Source organism: Urocampus carinirostris, chromosome 19, assembly GCF_059441175.1.
Source record: "Urocampus carinirostris isolate Australia breed hairy pipefish chromosome 19, RoL_Ucar_1.0, whole genome shotgun sequence".
NCBI lineage: Eukaryota > Metazoa > Chordata > Actinopteri > Syngnathiformes > Syngnathidae > Urocampus > Urocampus carinirostris.
This window is the reverse complement of record NC_142367.1, coordinates 25,387,477-25,410,523: the sequence shown is the minus strand read 5'-3', so window position 1 is coordinate 25,410,523 and position 23,047 is coordinate 25,387,477. Positions and strand designations below refer to the sequence as shown.

At 41.4% G+C, this 23,047-nt stretch overlaps 1 protein-coding gene across 1 annotated transcript in view; it reads right to left on the bottom strand.

Annotated features, from left to right (window-relative positions):
• Positions 1 to 21,714, bottom strand: part of pde6c (phosphodiesterase 6C, cGMP-specific, cone, alpha prime) — a 42,912-nt gene extending 21,198 nt beyond the window's left edge. The window contains exons 1-9 of the mRNA XM_088323133.1: positions 21,073 to 21,714; positions 11,068 to 11,220; positions 10,903 to 10,992; positions 7,560 to 7,700; positions 7,420 to 7,494; positions 7,289 to 7,353; positions 2,234 to 2,300; positions 2,097 to 2,144; positions 371 to 520 (exon numbers count right to left, since the gene is read on the bottom strand). Of these exons, the coding sequence (XP_088179259.1) occupies positions 371 to 520; positions 2,097 to 2,144; positions 2,234 to 2,300; positions 7,289 to 7,353; positions 7,420 to 7,494; positions 7,560 to 7,700; positions 10,903 to 10,992; positions 11,068 to 11,220; positions 21,073 to 21,540 (1,257 nt within the window). The 5' untranslated portion in view covers positions 21,541 to 21,714. The remainder of the gene's footprint in view (positions 1 to 370; positions 521 to 2,096; positions 2,145 to 2,233; positions 2,301 to 7,288; positions 7,354 to 7,419; positions 7,495 to 7,559; positions 7,701 to 10,902; positions 10,993 to 11,067; positions 11,221 to 21,072) is intronic.
• Between the last annotated feature and the right edge of the window lie 1,333 nt (positions 21,715 to 23,047).

Here is a 23,047-nt window from a genome sequence, read left to right as displayed (position 1 = left end):
TCTTTTTTGGGAGATTGATTTAGAGGAGGGGATTCCCAGCCCCCTTGCTCTACCCAACTGAGGTGTTGGGAGTCATTAGGTGACCAAACCCCCTAATGCTGAACGCCAAGCAGGGAGGCAACGGGTACCAATGTTTAAGTCTTAGGTATGACTCGGCCGAGGCTTGAACCACAACCTCCCAGTCTCGGGGCGGGCGCCACACCCCCAAGGCCACCGAACTGTTTATATGGTAATTGCAAATGAACTGTAGGGATTGAGGGTTTCGATTATTCATTGATCGAGCATAAAGTATCGGTATCGGACGAGTATTTTTTGGAAGCCGAGAATCCCGGTTCGGCCCCTCCCCGACGAGTACCGCGGCGTCTCCTACCTCGGTGATCTGCTCGTCGTATTCGTCGAAGGGTTTTCCGTCTTTCCTGTTGAAGAAAGTGGCGATGCCCACGATTTCTTCCTTTTTGTTGACGATGGGCAGGGACAGAACGTTCTTGATGAGGAAACCTGTTTCGTCCACCGCCTCTTTCTGCAGCATACGTACAAAGTAAGTATTAGTGTCTGGTATCGACAGTTGCCTTGGAAAAGTATAGGCCTTCAAGAACTGTTTCAGGCTTCAAACCTGTGTATCAAAAACTCTAAATATATGATCAGAATCGACAAAATGTGAGACACAATCTTGAAAAGAAAGTACATGTATTCAACTTGTGCTAGCAATCAAAAAAATGAAAAGTATGAACCCAGTCCCCATTCTCAGGTCTCTTGCTGATAGATATTTTTGCTAAAATAGGGTGATTTTGATACAAAAGAGTGTTCCCTCTCTGCCATATTTCGTCTCTGCGTATATTCTCCAAAACCCTTTCCCACCCCATCTGCCAATAGGGTGATTTTGATACATAGGGTGATACATCCATCTTCCCATCAGTCTTCCTACTCCCTGCTGAAGAAAGCAACCCTAGAGGATGATGCTGCCACCACCATGTTTTACAGTGGATGGTGTTTTCAGAGGGATGTTCAGTGTTATGCTTATGGCAAACATAACACTTACATTCAGCCCAGAGAGTTCCATTTTGGTCTCATCTGACCAGAGCACATTGTTCCACTTGTTTTTTGTGTCTCCCATGTGGCTTCACGGGTCGTGTTATGGTATTCTTTCAATAAAGGCTTTCTTCTTGCCACTCTTCTATAAAGGGAAGAGTAATGTAGAGTACGACTAATAGTTGTCTTCTGAACAGATTGTCCCACCTCGACTGTGTATGCCTGGACCTTATCCAATGTGATCATGGGTCTCTTGTTTGCTTCTCTGATTAGTTTTCTCTTGTTTCAGGCCAAAAGTTTAGAAGGACAGTGAAGGATTTTATACATTTTACTATAAAGGATTTTATAAGATTAAATACAAGTTACATTTATCGAGTGCAATGAAGATTTTCACTGAGTGGGCTTCAGGTCACGCTGATCCGAATGCGGAATGTTTTGGCTGGGGAATTTTGATAACAGGACTTTGACGGGGGGACGGCAGACGATGTTTGGAGAACAAGGCCCTGATGACATAGAAACGCTCTGTTTTGAGTTTCTCCAGACATCGAGGCGAGGGGGATGGACCCCACATGGGGGTTTTCCTGGCACGCCCATGGGAGGAGCCGGCACACCAGCTTGCGGGGAAAAAAAAAAAAACGTGGGCAGAGGAAAAAAGAAGATCGAGAGAGGAGGCTTGACAGAGACTCGAGCGACACTAATTCGGCTAATTCGATGGAGTTCACTTAGTTAAATTGCTTAAGAAATTAAATCTGCCCCCGTGTGGAAATGCCGGTCTCTTGTCCATCTTTTCCATTGAGAAAGGAGCGCGCATTGTTAGGAGAATGCAGGTTTTTTTAGTACTGGTCCCTTGTAAAAATATCACTCAGTATCAACAAAATACGATACGAGCAATAGGTATCCACTCTTCCATGTCGAACACGTTGATTCCTATCCCATTTTCCCCCCCATTACGTATCATGATCATTTTGACGGTAACAAAAAAAAAACGATACTGTTAAAATACGGTTGGTATCGACTTGATACCGATGCCTGATATCAATATTCACCCAACCCTAACTAACAAGTACCTGAAAAGTGAAAAAGTCATCCGCCGCCACGTTCATCATGTTGCAAATCTGAAAAACAAAGCAAAATTTTTTGTGATTTTATCACCCCAAAAAAAATTACTTTTAATAATTGAGGTCTGTGTGGGGGCGGGACTTACAAATCCGTTCTCTGCCACGTAGGTGGGAAGCCCGCTAACCAAAGCCCAATGATCTGCGGGAGGACCACTAAAAAAAACAAAAAACGTTGTTTCCACCGTAAATTTATGAGTACATCAAAAAAAGAAACAGGTCTCTAGCTCATTTCTATCAAAAGTTATGATTTGTTTTTTAATAAATCAGAACCAAATGCTTCTTCTTGCCACTAGAGGGCAGTAAAGGTGTAAACGAGCTACTATGAATCCTTTTGTTGCGCGTGCATGTATGTGAAATTCTTAACCCCGCTCAAACTCACTCTCCCTTCTTCATCCTTTTGTGGGTTTGTGTTGGCATTTGGACTGTGTTTGAAACAGTCCTTCTCTTACTTTCACCATTTTCATCTTGGATTAAAATGAAATGAAATGATCTGAATTTAAATAGCGCTTTTCAAGTCAAGACTTTCCAAAGAGCTTTACAGTGTGCTTCACATTTCCCAATAGCGGCCGTGCAGCCATGTGAGGCGCTAACCTGCTTATTGGGGGTATTAGGGGTTCAGTGTCTTACCCAAGGACACTTCGACATGTAACACAGAGGAGCCGGGATTCGAACTGCGATCTCTTGATCCCAAGACGAGCGCTCTACCTCCTGAGCCACTGTAAAATTCTTAACCCCGCCCAAACTCAGTCTCCCTTTTTCATCCTTTCGTGGGTTTGTGTTGGCATTTGGACTGTATTTGAAACAGTCCTTCTCTTACTTTCACCATTTTCATCTTGGATTAAAAGACAACTGCAAGCACACGCGTGAAATCATAAATTCCCTGCCCCGTCCCCCTGCCTCCTTTCCTCCGGAGTAAAGCGCTTCATGGCCGGAGGGTAAGTCAGATAAAAGCAAATAGGCGCGGGAGATAAATATGAATAAAGGCTCTTTGAACTCAGGTGAGCATTGTTTACACATACTTTTTAGCAAAACTATTTAATTCCAAACCATTAAAGGATTTTATACATTTGACTATAAAGGATTTTATACGATTGACTACAAAGCACATGTATTCAGTTTAATGCAATAACGATATTCACTGACTGCTTTAATTCAAGGTACAATAGAGAATTCCTGTGAGTGCTGACGCAGAAGGCCAGACGCAGAAGGGCAGACGTCGGGGTGCCGCTGATATGCGAAGATTGCGGAGCCCAGCCGACACGCCCTCAATCCGGGGAAAAGACCAATAAGAGAAAGCTAACGTTAACTGAAGATGACACATAGCCAATGGGGGAATAGTGGGATGTCTTTGCTTTGTTTGTGAAATGTATAAATGATCCGGGGCAACTGGGAGGGGGACGCGGTTTCCTGTTGATACACTTAGATGAGCTGTTAGGAACAATAAACTTTCGCCCCCGTGTGGAAATGCCGGCCCCTGGTCATTTTTCTCTCAAAAAACGAGTGCGCATAATTGTTGGATGAACGTAGGTCGTGTTTGGTTAATGGAGTCAGATAACTCATTCGAACAATTTGGTAAACGGTACAATTTGATAGAAAATTCCCAACACCATTTAAGGACACTTTGAACTGCGCTAATGTCCTGCTAAACGGGATTTCACACCCGATATTGAGGCCTTTGTCAAAACTTTATCCCGGACCTACCTGGTGTGTTCCACGAGAGAGCACCAGGAAGTAGACTGCAGGAGTGAAATGAGTACGATAGCTTGGCTTTTATCTGCGCAGATCAGTAAAAATAAGATTGATTTGGTTTCATGTAACCCAGCACGGCGGGGGCAGTGGTTAGCCCGTGTGCAGCACAGTTCTCAGGTCACGAGATCGAACCTCCTGTGTGGAGTTTGCATGTTCTCCCTGTGCTTGTGTGGGTTTCCTCCCACATTCCAAAAACATGCATGTCGAGTTAATTGGTCGGTCCAAATTGTCCCTAGGTGTGAATGGGCGAGCGAGTTGTCTGTCCCTGTGTCCCCTTCCCACTGCCCAAAGATAGCTGGGATGGGCTCCAGCACCCCCGTGACCCTACTGTTGATAAGTGGTGCAGATAATGGATGGATGGAATAATTTTGTTCTGAATAGTATTACCTGTTTTTGGCTAGGTTATTACAAGGTGGTGATTATTAGAGGCTGGGTAGAGATAACAGTGTTTGGACAGGTGCTTGAAATCCTTGAAAATACTTTGTAGTGCAGATATGTGTCTGACACGCCCGCCTTAGATTGAATATTCCTTACACGGAGGTGATTTTATCGTACACGTTCGAGAAGGAAATGAAAATGTGACTTCAAATCCTTGTACGGATGAATCGCTTTCTCTCGTTTATTTCTTGGAGAGAATGGATCGCGAATGACAAAGCGAAATCCACTTCAGTTAAAAACCTTGACCTCCCGGCGATATGGCGAATGAATTAATCTGCCGTCACTTAGCAAAACTAGGCAGTTTTTCATTTCCACGCACAGAACTTTTCACCTCGTGACAAATGAATTACACTACAAAGGAAAGGAAAAATACGGTGCCTTGCAAAAGTATCGCCCCCCCCTATATTTCACGCTTCAAACAAGAGTCAAAAGATTCTCCGAGACACAATAGTGAAAAGAAAATCAGATGTATTCAACATTTGATATTGTGCTAATGAATTCGATTTGGAAAAGTAGACGTTGCAAAAATATTGGCCCCCTTTGAGTAGATAATACGTCTAACTTCCTTTTACTGCGATCAAAGCCGCAAGCCTTGGGTATATCTCTATAAGTGTACTTGAAACTGAAGTATTTGCCTATTCTTCCTTACAAAAGAGCTCAAGTTCCTTGAAGTTTAAGTAATAGTAACATTTTTCAGATCTTTCCACAAATTCACTCTAGGATTGAGGTCTGGACTTTGGCTTGGCCGTTCCAACACCTTTATATTGTTAGTTTTAAACCATTCCCTTGTAGAATTTGCTTTATGTTTAGGGTGGTTCGACAGATTTTCTGCCAGAATCGCCTTGTATTTAGTTACATCCATTTTCCCTGTCCCTACTGAACAGAAGCAAACCCCTGAGCATGATACTGCCACCACCATGTTTGACAGTGGGGATGTTTTCAGGGTTATATGCAGTGTGACTCTGTTGCTTTACATTCAGCCCAAAAGGTTCAATGATGTTCTTATCAGACCAAAGCACCTTGTTTCACATGTTATTTGTGTCTTCCACTTGCAAAATTTTGGAGTCAGTTGGCTAAGCTGAGAGAAGAGGGGGCAATATTTTTGCAACATTTAATTCTCTGTTTTTTTTAGGTAGTAAAAAGACAATTTTTTTCCACTTCACCATTGTACTTCTCAAGTTCTTAGGTGTGCCCTGCGATTGGCTGGCAACCAGTTCAGGGTGTCCCCTGCCCACTGCCCAGAGATGGCTGGGATGGGCTCCAGCCCCCCCGCGACCCTAATGAGGATAAGCGGTACGGCTAATGAGATGAGATGAAGTTCTTAGGTGGCCAATAGAATAGAATAGAATAGAATATACCTTTATTGTCATTGTTACAAAATGGGTTGAACGTATTGTGACAACGAAATTGGACATGGCACTCCAGTTTCACATTTAACCGTAACAATTTTCATATGTTGACTATTTTTTGCACCAAATACATAATTGCACAAACCCTTACGATACCAAACTGTATGTAACATCCTACATGCCGACATTTCTTGAGTAAATATTGTGTAAATTATAACTATCACCTTATCCTTCTTGTTTTATAACCTTATCTTCTCTGTTCCTTTATCTTCTTGGCTTTTTTAACTCACTGTGAATGTGTGAACCTGGAGTGTCATGCCCAATTTCGTTGTCACAATATGTTAACCCATTTTGTAACAATGACAATAAAGGTACCGTGAATTCCGGACTATAGAGCGCACCTGATTATAAGCCGCACCCACCACATTTCGGGAGGAAAACCGATTTTGTACATACACAAGCCGCACCTGTATATTAGCCGGATGCGTCCAGAGTGAAAAATGCACCACAAACACAAAATTAACCCATACCCGACACAGCCCGAAAATAACAGCCGGCAAAATGAACGGAAAATGATACCGGTACTTAACGTTTGATGCAGACCTGCAGAGTCTGGGTGCCCGTTGAAAGTAATCCAAGGAATAAAGTGTATATTTCCAAAGGTAAGGCTGGGAAAAATATATATCCACTATTGTTGGCCGCGTCCACAAACACGTCTCACCTTTACTCCATTTCCCGTCAGCCCGCGTTTGCCCCGCCCCTTCTTTCTCATTTGCTCGTGCAAAACATATCAGAATAAGTTTCTAAAATAAATACATTACAGTTGCAAATACATATTATACATGGTTACGCATATTTACAAAGAAAGACGGTACACCGAGAGAGTTTTCAAAGCTTTAATAATAATAATATAACGTGCTTCGTTTTGCTTTCGCTTTTAATATAAGTGTACGAAGTGTTTTAGCCCTTTTTTTTTATTTTTACACGTTCATGTTCGCGTAATTTTTCGTACGGAAGATTACGATAACGCGAACGTACGATTAGCCCGGGTTAGCTTTATGTGTACGTTAAACATTCAGGGTGTTGGAACGGATTAAAACGATTTACATTATTTTTAATGGGAAAAATGATTTCGGTGATCGAACAAATCGGTTTTCGAACAGGGTTCTGGAACGGATTATGGTCGAGAACCGAGGTTCCACTGTATGCACAAGCCAAGAAGTTGCAGTCTTCCTCGGCGCATATATTCCACCGGTTTAAATCTTACCTTTTGTAGAAAAATGACATCAATTGGCCGCGTCACTGAATAAGCCGCAGGGTTAAAAGTTTGGGGAAAAAGTAGCGGCTTATAGTGCGGAATTTACAGTATAACCTTATCCTCCTTGTTTTATAACCTTATCTTCTCTGTTCCATTATCTTCTTGGCTTTTTTACCTCACTGCGAATGTGTGAAACTGGAGTGTCATGCCCAATTTCGTTGTCACAATATGTTAAACCATTTTGTAACAATGGCAATAGCAGTTTATTCTATTCTATTCTATTCTATTTCTATTCTATTCTAATACTTTGGCTAGGCAGTGTATAATCATGTTTCGACTCCACTTACGGTATGACTTTAATCTCCTCTTTGCCTTCCAGGAGGTAGTCGATGATCTTGTAAAATATGACTTCCTGCGTTTTAGTCAAAGAAAATCGTAAGTGAAGAAGAACCGTATCGATCACGGAGGTTGCGCCTACCCTTCCGTCCGGCGTTTTCGGGCCTTTATAGGGTTCCACGTCTCCCAGTTTCACCGGCCACTCGTCGTAGAATTCCTATCCGATTCCAGTTAGTGTTAGTCCGAGACGGGAACGGGGCGGGTTCCCTCCCCGATACAGACCTTCTCCTTGGTCATGTCCAGGAGGCCCACCGAGTAGCGTTCGCAGTTGAGGTAGGTCCTCACGGTGTAGAGAGCTTTGTGGAACTGTCGCTCGATGTCGGTCAACTCTTCGAAAACTTTGCTGGCTGACCAGAGGAGAACCTAAGGGCAGGACGGTTGATAGTGAAGAGTGCTAAAAACTCATTTGAATAACGGTTTGCAAACATTTTGAATGAGAAGAGATCTAAAATCTTAAATATTCAAATATTTTTATATCCACATTCGCTGGCATTGAAGTCAGAGGTTTTAGCTAGTGTGTCTTTGATGGTATTTGAAGTTAAAGATTGATTTGAGCTGGGCTGCCATGGACGGCTATAGATGTCAAAGATATATTTGAGCTAGGATGCCATAGTCGAGTCAAGCATTTTTATTTGCATAGCCCTTAATCACAAAGAGTCTCAAAGGGCTGCACAGGTTATTGCACAGACTATTATTTCAGACTATTATACACTATCCCATGATCTGGAAACAACATGAGGGCAAGGAAAAACTCAAAAACCTCAACATGAGGAAAATGACAGCTATTGATTTCAAAAGGAATTTAAGTTTGGCTGCCAAAGATAACTATAGATGTCAGAGATTCATTTTAGCTAGGATGCCACTGATGGCTATTAAAGTCAAAGGTTCATTTAGGTTATGCTGCCATAAATTACTATAAATGTCAAAGATCTATTTTAGCTAAGATGACATTGGCAGCTATATTGAAGTCAAAGATTCGTTTAGGCTAGGCTGCAACAGATAACTATAGAGGTCACTAATCTATTTTAGCTAGGATACCATAGACACCCATTTATGTCAAAGATTAGGTTAGGATGAGAGGATAAACTGTCATGGACGGCAATTGTTCTCAAATGTTAATTTAGGCTAGGTTGCTATTGATAACTATAGATGTCAGAGATCCAGTTTAGCTAGGATGCCACTGATGGCTAATAAAGTCAAAGGCTCATTCAGGTTATGCTGCCATAAATTACTACAAATGTCAAAGATCTATTTTACCTAAGATGACATTGACAGCTATTGAAGTCAAAGATTCGTTTAGGCTAAGCTGCTATGGACGACGATAGATGTCAAAGATCTAGTTTTGTTAGGATGCCATAAAGAGCTATTGAAGTCAAGGATTCATTTAGGCTGCACTGCTACAGATGACTATAGAGGTCACTAATCTATTTTAGCTAGGATACCATAGACACCCATTTATGTCAAAGATTAGGTTAGGATAAGAGGATAAGCTGCCATGGACGGAAATTGAAGTCAAAGATTTATTCAGGCTAGCCTGCCATAGACTTTTATAAGTGTCAGGGATCCATTTGAACTAGGATGCCTTAGACTGCTTTTGACGCCAAAGATTCATTCAGACTAGGCTGCTTTAGACAACTAAGTGTGTCTATTTCAGCTAGGATGCTATATACAGCTATTGATATATAAGATTAATTAGGGCTTGGTTGCCAAAGACTACTATAGAAGTCAGAAATCCATTTGAGCTAGGATGCCATGGACGGCTAACAAACTCAAATATTAATTTAGGCAAGGCTGCTATAAACTATTATAAGTGTCAGGGATCCATTTGAATGAGGATGCCTTAGACGGCTATTGAAGCCAAAGATTCATTTAAACTAGGCTGCTTTAGACAACTGTGTCAAAGATCTACTTGAGCTAGGATGCCATAAACGGCTATTGATATCAAAGATTAATTACGGCTTATCTGCCAAAGACTACTATAGAAGTCAGAAATCCATTTGAGCTAGGATGCCATGGTTGCTATTGAACTCAAATATTCATTTAGGCTAGGCTGCTATAGATAACTATAGATGTCAGATTCACTTTAGCTCGGATGCCAAAGAGGGCTTAAGAAGTCAAAGATTAATTTAGGCTAGGTTGCTATAGATAACTAAGGCTCTCTAAGATCCATTTTAGCTAAGATGACATTGACAGATATTGGAGTCAAAGATTCATTTAGGCTAGGCTGCTACAGATGACTATAGAGGTCACTGTTCCATTTTAGCTAGGATACCATAGATGTCAACTGTTAGGTGAGGATAAGAGGATAAGTTTGTGGCATACAAACGGCAATTGAAGTCAAAGATTTATTTAGGCTAGCCTGCCATAGACTATTATAAGTGTCAGGGATCCATTTGAATGAGGATGCCTTAGACAGCTATTGAAGCCAAAGATTCATTTAAACTAGGCTGCTTTAGACAACTCTGTCAAAGATCTATTTTAGCTAGGATGCCATATACAGCTATTGATATCGAAGATTAATTAGGGCTTAGCTGCCAAAGACTACTATAGAAGTCAGAAGTTATTTTGAGCTAGGATGCCATGGACGGCTATTGAACTCAAATAATCATTTGGGCTAGGCTGCTATAGATAAATATAGTTGTCAGAGTTCACTTTACTCGGATGCCAAAGAGGGCTTAAGTCAAAGATTACTTTAGGCTGATTGCTATAGATATCTATGGAAGTCAATGATCCATTTGAGCTAGGATGCCATAAACGTCTAGGGCAGTCAGATTAATTTAGTTAGAATGCCATAGACCAGGGGTGTCAAACTCATTTTAACTCGGGGGCCATATAATAGAACAAATATTCTGTTGGGGGCCAGACTAGTAGATTAAAGAGAAAGAAAAAGAGATAAAGAAATAGGAGAAAGAGGGAGGGAAAAGGAGAGAGGGCGGGACAAAGAAAGAAAAAGAGAGGGAGAGAGCGTGAGAAACAAAAGATAAAAAGTCGCGAGAGAGGGGGAAAAGAAAGGGAGAGGAAGAAAGAAATCCAAAGAGAAATAGAAAGACACAAGGAGGGAAAAGAAAAAAAGAGAAGAGAGAAAGAGAAAAGAGAGAAAAGGAAAAAGGAAGTTAGAGCAAAAGAGGTTAAAAGACACAGAGAGAGAGAGAGAGAGAGAGAGAGAGAAAGAGAAAGAGAAAGAGAAAGAGAAAGAGAAAGAGAAAGAGAGAGAGAAATAAATGCAAGTACAGTGTCTTTGTGAGAGGCACTTGGCTTTGGCAACATCAAGTTGACATATTTCAACCAGCAACTTGTTTTTCTCTTGCGCTTCTCTGAGTGTAGTCTCGCGGGCCGGATTCAATCCCTTAGCGGGCCTGATCTGGCCCGCGGGCCGCCTGTTTCACACGTGTGCCATAGACAGAGACGGCTTAAAGAGCCGTTTTGTTAGTTGAGTCGGTTGCCGCATTCGCCTTTTCTTTCGGCGCCTTAGTAAATATCTTCCTAATTGCCATTATGAATGAAAAGACATGGTCCGGAAAGACGCGACGTAAACAACTCGGAAGAGAGCGAATAACTTTTTTACCTGACTCCTCCTGGACTCCACGTTGAACATGTAAGTGGTGTGATGCTGCAGGGCGATGACGTGAGCGAAGGTCATGTACTTGTGGAAGAGCTAGGAAGGAAGACGGTCGAAAAATCAAAATCGGTCGACGCGACTCGGAAAAGCGAGTCAAAATCCCAGGCCTACCGCTTCGTCCTCGGGCGTGAAGTGAGGAGCTCCGATTTTGTTGAGCGCCGTGACAACCCCCAAGCACTCTTTGTCGGCGATCAGCGGGTACGTCAGCATGCATTTGGTCTTGTAGCCCGTCTGCTTGTCCACAAAGTCGCAGAACTTTTTATTCTGCGGGACCACATCCGACATCGGTTACCGTGCTTTAATGCGCTTTACAATGCGCTTCACACTTACCCATTCACACACACTCACACACCAATAGGGAGTCAGCCTCCAAACGTTTTGAGGATAATCAAGATGCTAACTGGTAAATAGTCTGCATTTCTATGGCAGTTTAAGTCCCTGGAAACCTCCCAAAGCGCTTTACAATGTGCTTCGCACTTACCCATTCACACACACACTCACACACCAATAGGGAGTCAGCCTCCAAACGTTTTGAGGATAATCAAGATGCTAAAGGCTAAATGGTCTGCATTTCTATAGCGCTTTTAAAGTCAATGAAGACCTCTCAAAGCGCTTTACAATGTGCTTCACACTTACCCATTCACTCACACACCAATAGCGGCCATGCAGCCATGCAAGGCGCCGACCTGCTTATTGGGGGCATTAGGGATTCAGTGTCTTGCCCAAGGACACTTCCACATATAACAAGGAGGAGCCAGGAATCAAACCTGCGCTCTACCTCCTGAGCTAATGACGCCGCCTTTGAGATATTTCCGCCGGATTAATCTCGGCTCGCCCGCTTCCATCAATGAGACGCCGACGAGCCGTCTTGTCAGTGATCAACCTTGATGACAGGCAACACTGAACGACGAGCTGGGAATTTGAATTCTTTCTTTCGCCGGAAATCAGAACCCGAGTTTCAAAATGTTTCTCATGGCCAATTTCAAAGACTTTTTCAAGGACCGTCGAAGCCATTTTTCCAATTTCTCCAGTACCATTAAATAAGGAAATACAATGTGAATCTAAAAAAAAATCAGTCTGTTTTGCAGGAAGTGGTTCCCCTGGCAATTTACCACTGGCAGAGCTTTCAGCCGCTCTGCCCCCCAGCTCTGGAACTCATTGCCGCCTGACCTTGGGGATTCCGCCACCCGGTCCACTCAAAACCTACCTCTTCAGACATACCTTTTCTAGAGCATCTCCCTCACCAGGGTTCGGTAGGGTTACTTTAACTGGATTACTTTCAATGACTTTTGGATTACTCCAATACCAAATATGCGAATAAAAGACAAAAAAAACTAAATATGAATCAAATTACAAAATTTTGTGCAGGCTTGGGGAGTAACGGAACACATGGTGTTGGCAAGCTGTTTGGATTGATTTCCATTTTGTTTCTGTCGCATTTTCTATTCGTTTTGCCGGAGATCAAAGAGATCAAAGCCAGGAGAGTAAGCTTACCACGTGTTGTGAGTCATCATTTTATACATTTTGTCTTTGATTAGCATATTTGGTATTGGAGTAATCCAAGTCATTGAAAGTAATCAAGTTAAAGTAACCCTACCCAACCCTGTCCCTCACATACAAACCCCTTTTAACTCTACTGTGTTTGTATTTGCTATTTATCACTCTTTGTTACTCTGTTTACAGCGACCTTGGGTGTCCTAAAAAGCGCTTTGAAGTCAAATGGATTCTTCTTATTATTCTTATCATAACCTTTATCTTCTTTGTTCCTTTATATTGTGTAAATTATAACCTTGTCTTCTTTGTTCCTTTTATTTTGTTTCCTTTTATCCTAACTGTTAAATGTGAAACTGGAGTGCCACGTCCAATTTCGTTTAACCTATTTTGTAACAATGACAATAAAGGTATATTTTGTTCTATTCTAATATTGGGAATGCTATCTTCATTTTTTTGCATGAAACATGATAAATATCCATAATCCTTGCACTACAAATTTCATAGTGCCCTGTCCAAGTAGCATGCACCTGTCCAGTAGGGGGTGATGACGATTGATAAGAAAATACCATACAGACTAATGCCAGCTGCTGTTCATCACGAGGGAAGGAGAAATTCAATGGCAAAGCCAAGCCACCATAGAGTAGCGTTGGTGTCATTTTTTAAATAGACAATTTCAGGCGTTTAAAAGACAATAGCATACAGACTAATGCCAGCTGCTGTTCATCACGAGGGAAGGAGAAATTCAATGGCAAAGCCAAGCCACCATAGAGTAGCGTTGGTGTCATTTTTTAAATAGACAATTTCAGGCGTTTAAAAGACAATACCATACAGACTAATGCCAGCTGCTGTTCATCACGAGGGAAGGAGAAATTCAATGGCAAAGCCAAGCCAACATAGAGTAGCGTTGGTGTCATTTTTTAAATAGACAATTTCAGGCGTTTAAAAGACAATAGCATACAGACTAATGCCAGCTGCTGTTCATCACGAGGGAAGGAGAAATTCAATGGCAAAGCCAAGCCAACACAGAGTAGCGTTGGTGTCATTTTTTAAATAGACAATTTCAAGCGTTTAAAAGCACGTCACCCAAAATGTAAGCACTTTTCAAACCTTGAAAACACAACATTAAAATTGTAAGTAAGTGTTTTGAAGGATTTCAAGTACCCGGACAAACTCTGTGTAATGGTCCTTTGAGTATTGACAATGCACCGAGCAAAAAAAAAAAAAAGTTTTGTTTTTAGAGTTTTTCCTTGCCCTAATGTAGGTTTTAGATCGGGGAATGGTGTCCTTAATAGTCTGCAGTTTGCAATAATCTGTGGTCTGTGCAGATCTTTGAGACTCTTTGTGATTAAGGGCGTCACAAACAAACATGACTTGACTTAAGGTTTTTGAGTTTTTCCTTGCCCTCATGTTGGTTTTAGATCAGGGAATGGTGTCTTTAATAGTCTGTAGTTTGCAATAGTCTTTGATCTGTGCAGCCCTTTGAGACTTTGTGATTAAGGGCGTCACAAATAAACAGGACTTGACTTGACTTTCCCGAACAAAGTAAAACAGTGTTTCTCAACAGTAGGGTCAGGACACGAAAGTGGGTCGCGGACTAGTTTTCAGTGGACCTTTTCCATTGCAAGATAATGCTAAGAAGAAAATATCAGAGGGTCAATTCCAATCCTTAACAGTAGATGGCAATAATGCCATACTCCATCTCTTCTACCTGTTCGGTCAATCGGCGCCTTTGAGAGGGACCACATCTCATTGCTTTGTGAGTTTGTTGGTTTTATTTCCTTTTGTACCCACAAAAGTTGGTGATTAAGGAAGAACTGATAAGTAAAGTGAAAAACAGTGACAACAACAATCGGGTCAAAGAAGAAAAACGATTGCGAAATACGAAAAACGGTGTATGAGTGACTACCATTGAAGCACTACTGTAAGGTGGTACTGTGATCGGCTTAAAAATGTCATATGTTTAGCTTTTTACCATTCTATTCATCTTTATTAACTACCAAATTGAATAATTACTGAAGTTTATGTACACACTTTATTAAAATTCTGAATGTCTTATTCTAGGATGAGAATGGTGAAAGTAAGAGAAGGACTGTTTCGAATACAGTACAAATGCCAACACAAACCCACAAAAAGATGAAAAAGGGAGAGTTTTTTGAGTGGGGGCTAAGAATTTCATACATAGGGTTGGGTAGGTTACTTTAACTTGATTACTTTCAGTTACTTTTGGATTACTCCAATACCAAATATGCTAATAAAAGACAAAAGAAACTAAATAGGATTAAAATTACAAAATTTTGGAACACATGGAACGGCAAAAATGATGTCGGCAAGCTGTTTGGATTGATTTTCATTTTGTTTCTGTGGCATTTGATGTTTGTTTTGCCGGAGATCAAAGCCAGGAGAGAGAGCTTACCGCGTGTTGTGAGTCATCATTTGATTCCTATTTAGTTTCTTTTGTCTTTTATTAGCATATTTGGTATTGGAGTCATCCAAAAGTCATTGAAAGGAATCCAGTTAAAGTAACCCTACCCAACCCTGTGCACGCGCAACAATGCTGATTTCAGCCACAAGATGGCGTCAGCAAGTAGTATGTGGCTATTCTAAAGCAGTTTTAGGGGGTCGCTGTATATGCAATGTACGCTTATATGCAAGTACCGTAAATTCCGGACTATAAGCCGCTACTTTTTTCCCAAATGTTCAACCCTGCGGTGTATTCAGTGATGTACCCGGACTCTGCAGGTCTGCATCAAACGTTAAGTATCGTTTTCTGTTCATTTTGCCGGTTGTGGTTTTTGGACTGTGTACTTCATATTCAGTCACAATCGCGGGACTCAAAACCATGTCTAGGCTAGTTTAGTGATTGTGTTACATGTTTTAATGTGGGCGCATGCGGCTTATATACAGGTGCGGCTAGTGTAAGTACAAAATCGGTTTTCCTCTTAAAATGTGGTGGATGCGGCTCATAATCAGGTGCGCTCTATAGTCCGGAATTTACGGTATATGGTACTTGAAGTCGTTTTAGTTCTCCTGCTCATTTTTAATCCATTCCACTATCTCGGCTTTAAACTGTAAAATCCTTCGATTGGTTCAAAGTTGAGAATTTAATTTTTTTCTTAATTTGGGTCACAGCTTGTCAATAAGGTGGAATGTTGGGTTCTAGAGTCAGTCCCGTTGATTTAGAACCTGTGAATTAAACAGTACGAGTACGGTTTTGGAGCTGGGCAAGATTTTTATACCGTAAAATCCGGACTATAGAGCGCACCTGATTATAAGCCGCACCCACCACTTTTTAAGTGATTTTCCACTTTTGTACTTACACAAGCCGCACCTGTATATAAGCCGCAAGCGTCCGCATTAAAACTTGTGACACGATCACAAGTTTATCCCAGACCAGGCTGTAAGTTTCACGATTGTGATTTTGTAGAGATTTATTGTTCTATATTCTTTATAAATTATCCATTATCTGTTAAATCATAAAACACTACAAAGCCAATAGGCCGAGACACTTGCTCCCAGCCAAGAGGCTGAGTCAAGGTCCTAACCCCCTAGCGACCCAATCTAATGGGGGGAGGGATTTTTAAGGATTATTGATCTATCTTCGTTATTCATTATCCATTATCTGATCATGGTGGGGGGGATTTTTTAAAGGGTATTGTTCTATTTTCTTTCTTAATTATCCATTATAATGGTGAATAGTACACAATCCTAGAACCACAGTCGGCATCATGAATGGAAAATGATACCTGTAATTAACGTATGATGCAGACTTGTAAAGTCCGGGTCCCGTTGAAAGTAATCCAAGGAAACAAAATGTATATTTCCAAAGTTAAGGGTGGGAAAAATATATATCTACTATTGTCCACTGCGACAACAGACAGATCTACCGGTAACTCAGCTTCACCCCAATTCCCATCAGCCCGCGTTCCATAAATTGGCCGCTTCACTGAATAAGCCGCAGGGCTGAACATTTGGGAAAAAAGTAGCGGCTTATAGTCCGGAATTTACGGTAGATTTATATTATATATTTTTCGCCGATTTACAATTTCAACCTGGATAAGACTAAATTTTGGGGAGCCATAGATCTCTGTTGGGACCCATAGATTTATGACCCATCACTTTTCACAGCTCAAATGAACACTGAGTATTTTGGCAAATAACAGTAGACCCTGACAATTTCAGGAAATATATCCAGATTTTGTCCTGTATGGCGCACTTGAAAACAATAATTTGCCAGAAATTCAAAAGTGCGCCTTATAGTCCAGTGCACTTCACAGACTGGAAAACACAGTCAATCAAATTTGCCTGTTTTTCAGCAAATAACAGAAGATAGGTAGGACAGAATGTATTATTTACCCTCACGATATCAGGAAATATACCTGTATTTTGTTAGGTATACTCAAAACGCCAAAGCACGCCAGAAATTCAAAGGTGCGGCTTATAGTCCAGTGTGCTTTACAGAACGGAAAAACAGGAAATAAAATGTGTGGTTTTTTGGCAAATAACTGAAATTTGGACCCACATCTCAACCCTAAGGATATTAGTAAATATGAACAATAATCAAAGGTGCGGCTTATAGTCCAGTGTGCTTTACAGACTGGAGAAACAGGAAATAAAAAAGTGTGTTTTTTTGGAAAATAACAGAAATTTGGACCCACATCTTAACCCTGAGGATATTAGTAAATATGAACAAAATTCAAAGGTGCGGCTTATAATCCAGTGTGCTTTACGGACTGGAAAAACAGGAAATAAAATGTGTGTTTTTTGGCAAATAACAGAAATTTGGACCCTCATCTTAACCCTGAGGATATTAGTAAATATGAACAAAATTCAAAGGTGCGCCTTATATTCCAGTGTGCTTTACGGACTGGAAAAACAGGAAATAAAATGTGTGTTTTTTCGGCAAATAACAGAAATTTGGACCCACATCTTAACCCTGAGGATATTAGTAAATATGAACAAAATTCAAAGGTGCGGCTTATAATCCAGTGTGCTTTACAGGCTGGAAAAACGGGAAATAAAATATGTGTTTTTTTTGGCAAATAATAGAAATTTGGACCCACATCTTAACCCTGAGGATATTAGTAAATATGAACAAAATTCAAAGGTGTGGCTTATATTCCAGTGTGCTTTACAGACCGGAAAAAAACAGTAAATAAAATGTGTTTTTTTTTGGCAAATATTAGAAGATTGAACCCACATCCTAACCCTGACATTTTCAGGAAATATACCCGTATTATTCGGCACTATGTTTGCATGTACCTCAAAGGTCGGCCTTATAATACAGTTTGCCTTATAGACTCATGCCATGAGGCTCTTTAACTCCACCCAGGGGAGTAAAAGCCCCTATTATTGAAAAATACCATAAACCAAAGTGGAAATGAGTGATTTTGAACAAATAACATGAGACAAGTCGGACCCAAATCTCTACCGTGAGGATATCAGGAACTGTACCCGTAAATATGCACGAAATTCAAAGGTGCGGCTTATATTCCAGTTTTCATTACAGACCGGAAAATACAGTAAAGGAAATTGGAAATGTGTGTTTTCACAAATGACAGAAGACCATTAGTACCAATGTCTTTACGCTGACAATATCAAAAAATATAACCGTATATTCAGTACTACAGCATATATATTTTAAGATACAAACAAAATTATTAAAATATAATAAACGTAATAATATTAATAACAAATAATAATAATGCTAATTTGAAACCATGTTAAAGGAACTGTACGGAATTTGGGATTTTTTTTACTCGCGGGCGCCATCTCCTGGCTTGTGTCATCATTGCAGCCTCTGTCAAGCTCCTTATGTGCGTGCAAGTACATGCATTTCTTAGATGCGCTCGAAAAAACTGTTTTCATTTTTCTTGGGGTTTGCTCCTTGGAAACGGGCCATTTTCTTACTTTCACCACTTTCATGCTACAGAGTAACACCAATAAAGCCAAAGAAAATGCAGGGGCGAGCATTAAGTCAATAACACCCACTGCACTGTAGTTAAGTTGTTCCGCCCCGAACAGCTTTGCTAAAAGCGAGATAAAAGCAGATAGGGGTTGTGAACAAAAAACAAAGGCTCTTTGAGCTCAGCTGGACATTTGTAACACATTAACAGTGAAAATATACCTTGAACTTTTTAAAAACACCTTAGAAGTCCCAGTGTGTATATTTGACCACAAGATGTCACTGTATGTCTAATGCGAACGAAAAGCAGGCCCTAGAGCTCAGAATAGCAGCAAGATGCCAGAAAAACATGGCAGCGACTTCTAGTGAGTGATACAAAATTCTTGACTCATGTTTTTTTTTTTTTTTTTTTTAAATCAAAATTAACATCGGTAGCAGACGACAACGTCCAAAGACTGCTAATTTTGTGGCGGTACACTAGCAAATGTTATGCAATGATAGGGGAGTCAAACTCATTTTTATCTCAGGGGCCACATAGAGGGAGGGAGAAAGGGAGGGAGAGAGAACAAGTAAGAGAGAGAGAGAGAGAGAGAGAGAACAAGAAAAAAAGAGAGAGAGAGAGAGAGAACAAGAAAAAAAGAGAGAGAGAGAGAACAAGAAAAAAAGAGAGAGAACGAGAAAAAGAGAGAGAGAGAGAGAACAGTAGAGACAGATAGAGAACGAGAGAGAGAGAGAGAGAATGAGAGAGAGAGAGAGAGAAAAGAGAGAACAAGAAAAAGAGAGACAGGGAACAATAAAAAGAGACAGGGAACAAAAAAGAGAGCGAGAGAAGAGAGAACAAGAAAAAGAGAGACAGGGAACAATAAAAAGAGAGTCAGGGAACAAAAAAGAGAGAGAGAACAAGAAAAAGAGAGAACGAGAAAGAGAGAGAAAGAAAGAACGAAAGAGAGAAAGATTGAGAACGAGAGATAGAGAACAAGAAAAAAAGAGAGAGAAGAGAAAGAGAGACAGGGAACAAGAAATAGAGAGAGACAACAAGAAAAAGAGAGCGAGAACAAGAGAGAGAGAGAGACAACAAGAAAAAGAGCGAGAACAAGAAATAGAGAGACAACAAGAGAAAGAGAGAGACAACAAAAGAGAGGGAACAAGAAAGAGAGAGAACTAGAAAAAGAGAGAACGAGAAAAAGAGAGAGAACAAAAGAGAGAGAGAGAACAAAAGAGAGAAATTGAGAACAAGAAAGAGAGAACGAGAGAGAAAATTAGAGGAGAGAATGAGAGCGAGAGGGAGAGAGAACAAGAAAAAGAGAGACAGGGAACAAGAAAGAGAACAAGAAAAAGAGAGAGAGACACAGAGAGAGAGAAAACAAGAAACAGAGAGAGAGAACAAGAGAACGAGAGACATGGAACAAGAAAGAGAACAAGAAGAGAAAATGAGAAAAAGAGAGAGAGAAAGAGAACAAGAAAGAAAGAGAACAAAAGAGAGAAATTGAGAACAAGAAAGAGATAGAGAACGAGAGAGAAAATTAGAGGGGAGAATGAGAGAGAGAGAGAGAACAAGAAAAAAGAGAGAGAACAAGAAAAAGAGAGACAGAGAACAAGAAAGAGAGAACAAGAAAAAGAGAGCGAGACAGAGAGAGAGAGAAAACAAGAAAAAGAGAGCGAGAACAAGAGAAAGAGACGTGGAACAAGAAAGAGAACAAGAAGAGAGAATGAGAAAAAGAGAGAGAACAAAAGAGAGAGAGAGAACAAAAGAGAGAAATTGAGAACAAGAAAGAGAGAACGAGAGAGAAAATTAGAGGAGAGAATGAGAGAGAGAGGGAGAGAGAACAAGAAAAAGAGAGACAGGGAACAAGAAAGAGAACAAGAAAAAGAGAGAGAGACACAGAGAGAGAGAAAACAAGAAACAGAGAGAGAGAACAAGAGAACGAGAGACATGGAACAAGAAAGAGAACAAGAAGAGAGAATGAGAAAAAGAGAGAGAAAGAGAACAAGAAAGAAAGAGAACAAGAAAGAAAGAGAACGAAAGAGAGAAATTGAGAACAAGAAAGAGATAGAAAACGAGAGAGAAAATTAGAGGAGAGAATGAGAGAGAGAGAACAAGAAAAAGAGAGAGAACAAGAAAAAGAGAGACAGGGAACAAGAAAGAGAGAACAAGAAAAAGAGAGCGAGACAGAGAGAGAGAGAAAACAAGAAAAAGTGAGCGAGAACAAGAGAAAGAGACGTGGAACAAGAAAGAGAGAACAAGAAGAGAGAATGAGAACAAGAGAGAGAACAAAAGAGAGAGAGAAAGAGAACAAGAAAGAGAGAACAAGAGAACAAGAGAAAGAGACATGGAACAAGAAAGAGAACAAGAAGAGAGAATGAGAAAAAGAGAGAGATTGAGAACTAGAGAGAGATTGAGAACGAGAGAGAGAGAGAGAGAGAGAGAGAGAGAGAGAGAGAGAGAGAGAGAAAACAAGAAAAAGAGAGAGAGAACAAGAGAAAGAGAGACGTGGAACAAGAAAGAGAGAACAAGAAGAGAGAACAAAAGAGAGAGAAAGAGAACAAGAAAGAAAGAGAGAGAGAGATTGAGAACTAGAGAGAGAACGAGAAGGAGTATTTTTCTATCGAATGACAGTTTTTTGGACCACAAGGGGGCACTAAACATCACACGCTGCCTCTTTAAACTCGACCAAATGAATCCGTAGATTCGTGTCCCGGCCAAATCACGGGCTCCTTACCTGAGAGACATCGGGAACATTCTGGGGCTTCTTGGAGGTGGCGGTGAATCCGATGACCCCCATCTCCATGGGGAAGACGATCTCGGTCTGGGGGTGGACCAGGTTGCTCTCGTACTTGGAAGCGGGGGTCACGTCGAAGAGCGAGGTGGCCAACTCGGGGGTCCCGTTCCTGGACCTGCACTGGTAAAAACTGACCCGGTCGGCCTGCAGGATGAGGGCCACCCTCTGCAGGACTTTGTGCATGGACTCCTCCACCACGCCCACCTTCTGCAAGGCCCGCACCAGCTCGAAGACCACCGCCGCCTCCTGGACCGAGTCGACCTCCTTGAAGGAAGCCGCGTCCTTCACCTGGAGGCTCCCGGAGAAGGCCGCCGTCAGGGCCTCCGCCCGGACTTTCTTGTCGAAGTACTCTTTGGCGAACTGCGGGTTGTTGTCCAGGTATTTCTCCACGCTGTCTTTGTCGGCCATTTTCTCACCTGCCGGGGGGGTTCGGGTCGGAGAAAGCGGAAGGTGTCCTAGGAGGGGAAGCGCATCCTCCTCTCCGGGTGCCGGCCGGGAATCACTGAGGGCGTCCCGGGGCGCGCCGGGGCTTAGAGGCTCGAAGGGATCAAAGAGCCGGCTAATCGATGTGACGTCACGCCATTAAAAGCCCTGCTCTAAGCGTCTTTAACCCTGACAAATCCCGACGCCCGTCCTTTTTATTTGCGCGGGAGGACGCTCGGTTCGGGTGCGAAGCGGCCACCGCCGCTATTCGTCGAAAGGACGAAAACAGTGTTCCCTCTAAGCCAGGGGTGTCAAACTACTTTTATCTCGGGGGCCACACGATAGAACAAACATTCTGTCGGGGGCCGGACTAGTCGATTCAAGAGAAAGAAATAGGAGCAAGAAAGAAAGAAAGAAAGAAAAAGAAAGAAAAAGAAAGAGAAAGAGAAAGAAAGAAAGAGAAAGAAAGAAAGAGAAAGAAAGAAAGAGAAAGAAAGAAAAAGAAAGAAAAAGAAAGAAAAAGAAAGAAAAAGAAAGAAAAAGAAGGAAAAAGAAAAACTGCGGGTTGGGTTCTCTCTCTCTTGTTCCCTCTCTCTCTTTCTTGTTCTCTCTCTCTTACTTATTATGTCTCTCTCTTACTTGTTCTCTCTTTCTCTTACTTGTTATCTCCTTCTCTTACTTGTTCTCTCTCTCTCTCTCTCTCTCTCTCTTTCTTGTTTTCTCTCGGTCTCTCATTCTTGTTCTCCATGTCCCTCTTCTTCTCCATCTCTTTTTCTTGTTCTCCCTCTTTCTCTTTCTTCTTCTCTCTCTCTTTCTTGTTCTCTCTCTCTCTCTCTTTCTTGTTTTCTCTCGGTCTCTCATTCTTGTTCTCCATGTCCCTCTTCTTCTCCATCTCTTTTTCTTGTTCTCCCTCTTTCTCTTTCTTCTTCTCTCTCTCTCTTTCTTCTTCTCTCTCTCTCTTGTTCTCTCTTTCTCTTACTTGTTATCTCTCTCTCACTTGTTCTCTCTTTCTCTTTCTTGTTCTCCCTCTCTTGTTCTCTCTCGCTTTGTTCTCTCTCTCTTACTTGTTCTCTCTCTTTATCTTTCTTGTTCTCTCTTGTTCTTTATCTCTCTCTCTGTCTCTCATTGTTGTTCTCGCTCTCTCTCTCTCTCTCTTGATCTCTCTCTCTCTCTTTCTTGTTCTCTCTTGTTCTTTATCTCTCTCTCTGTCTCTCATTGTTGTTCTCGCTCTCTCTCTCTCTCTCTTGATCTCTCTCTCTCTCTTTCTTGTTCTCTCTCTTTTTTGTTCTCTCCCTCTCTTTTTTTTTCTCTTTCTTTCTTGTTCTCTCCCTCTTTCTTGCTCTCTCTTTCTCTACCCCTCTCCCTTTATGTGTCCCTATGAGATAAAAATAAGTTCGACTCCCCTATCATCGCATAACATTCGCTTAGTGTACCGCCACGACAACAGTCTTTGGACGTCGCGGTCCGCTAGCAGCGACCGAGACGATCCGTA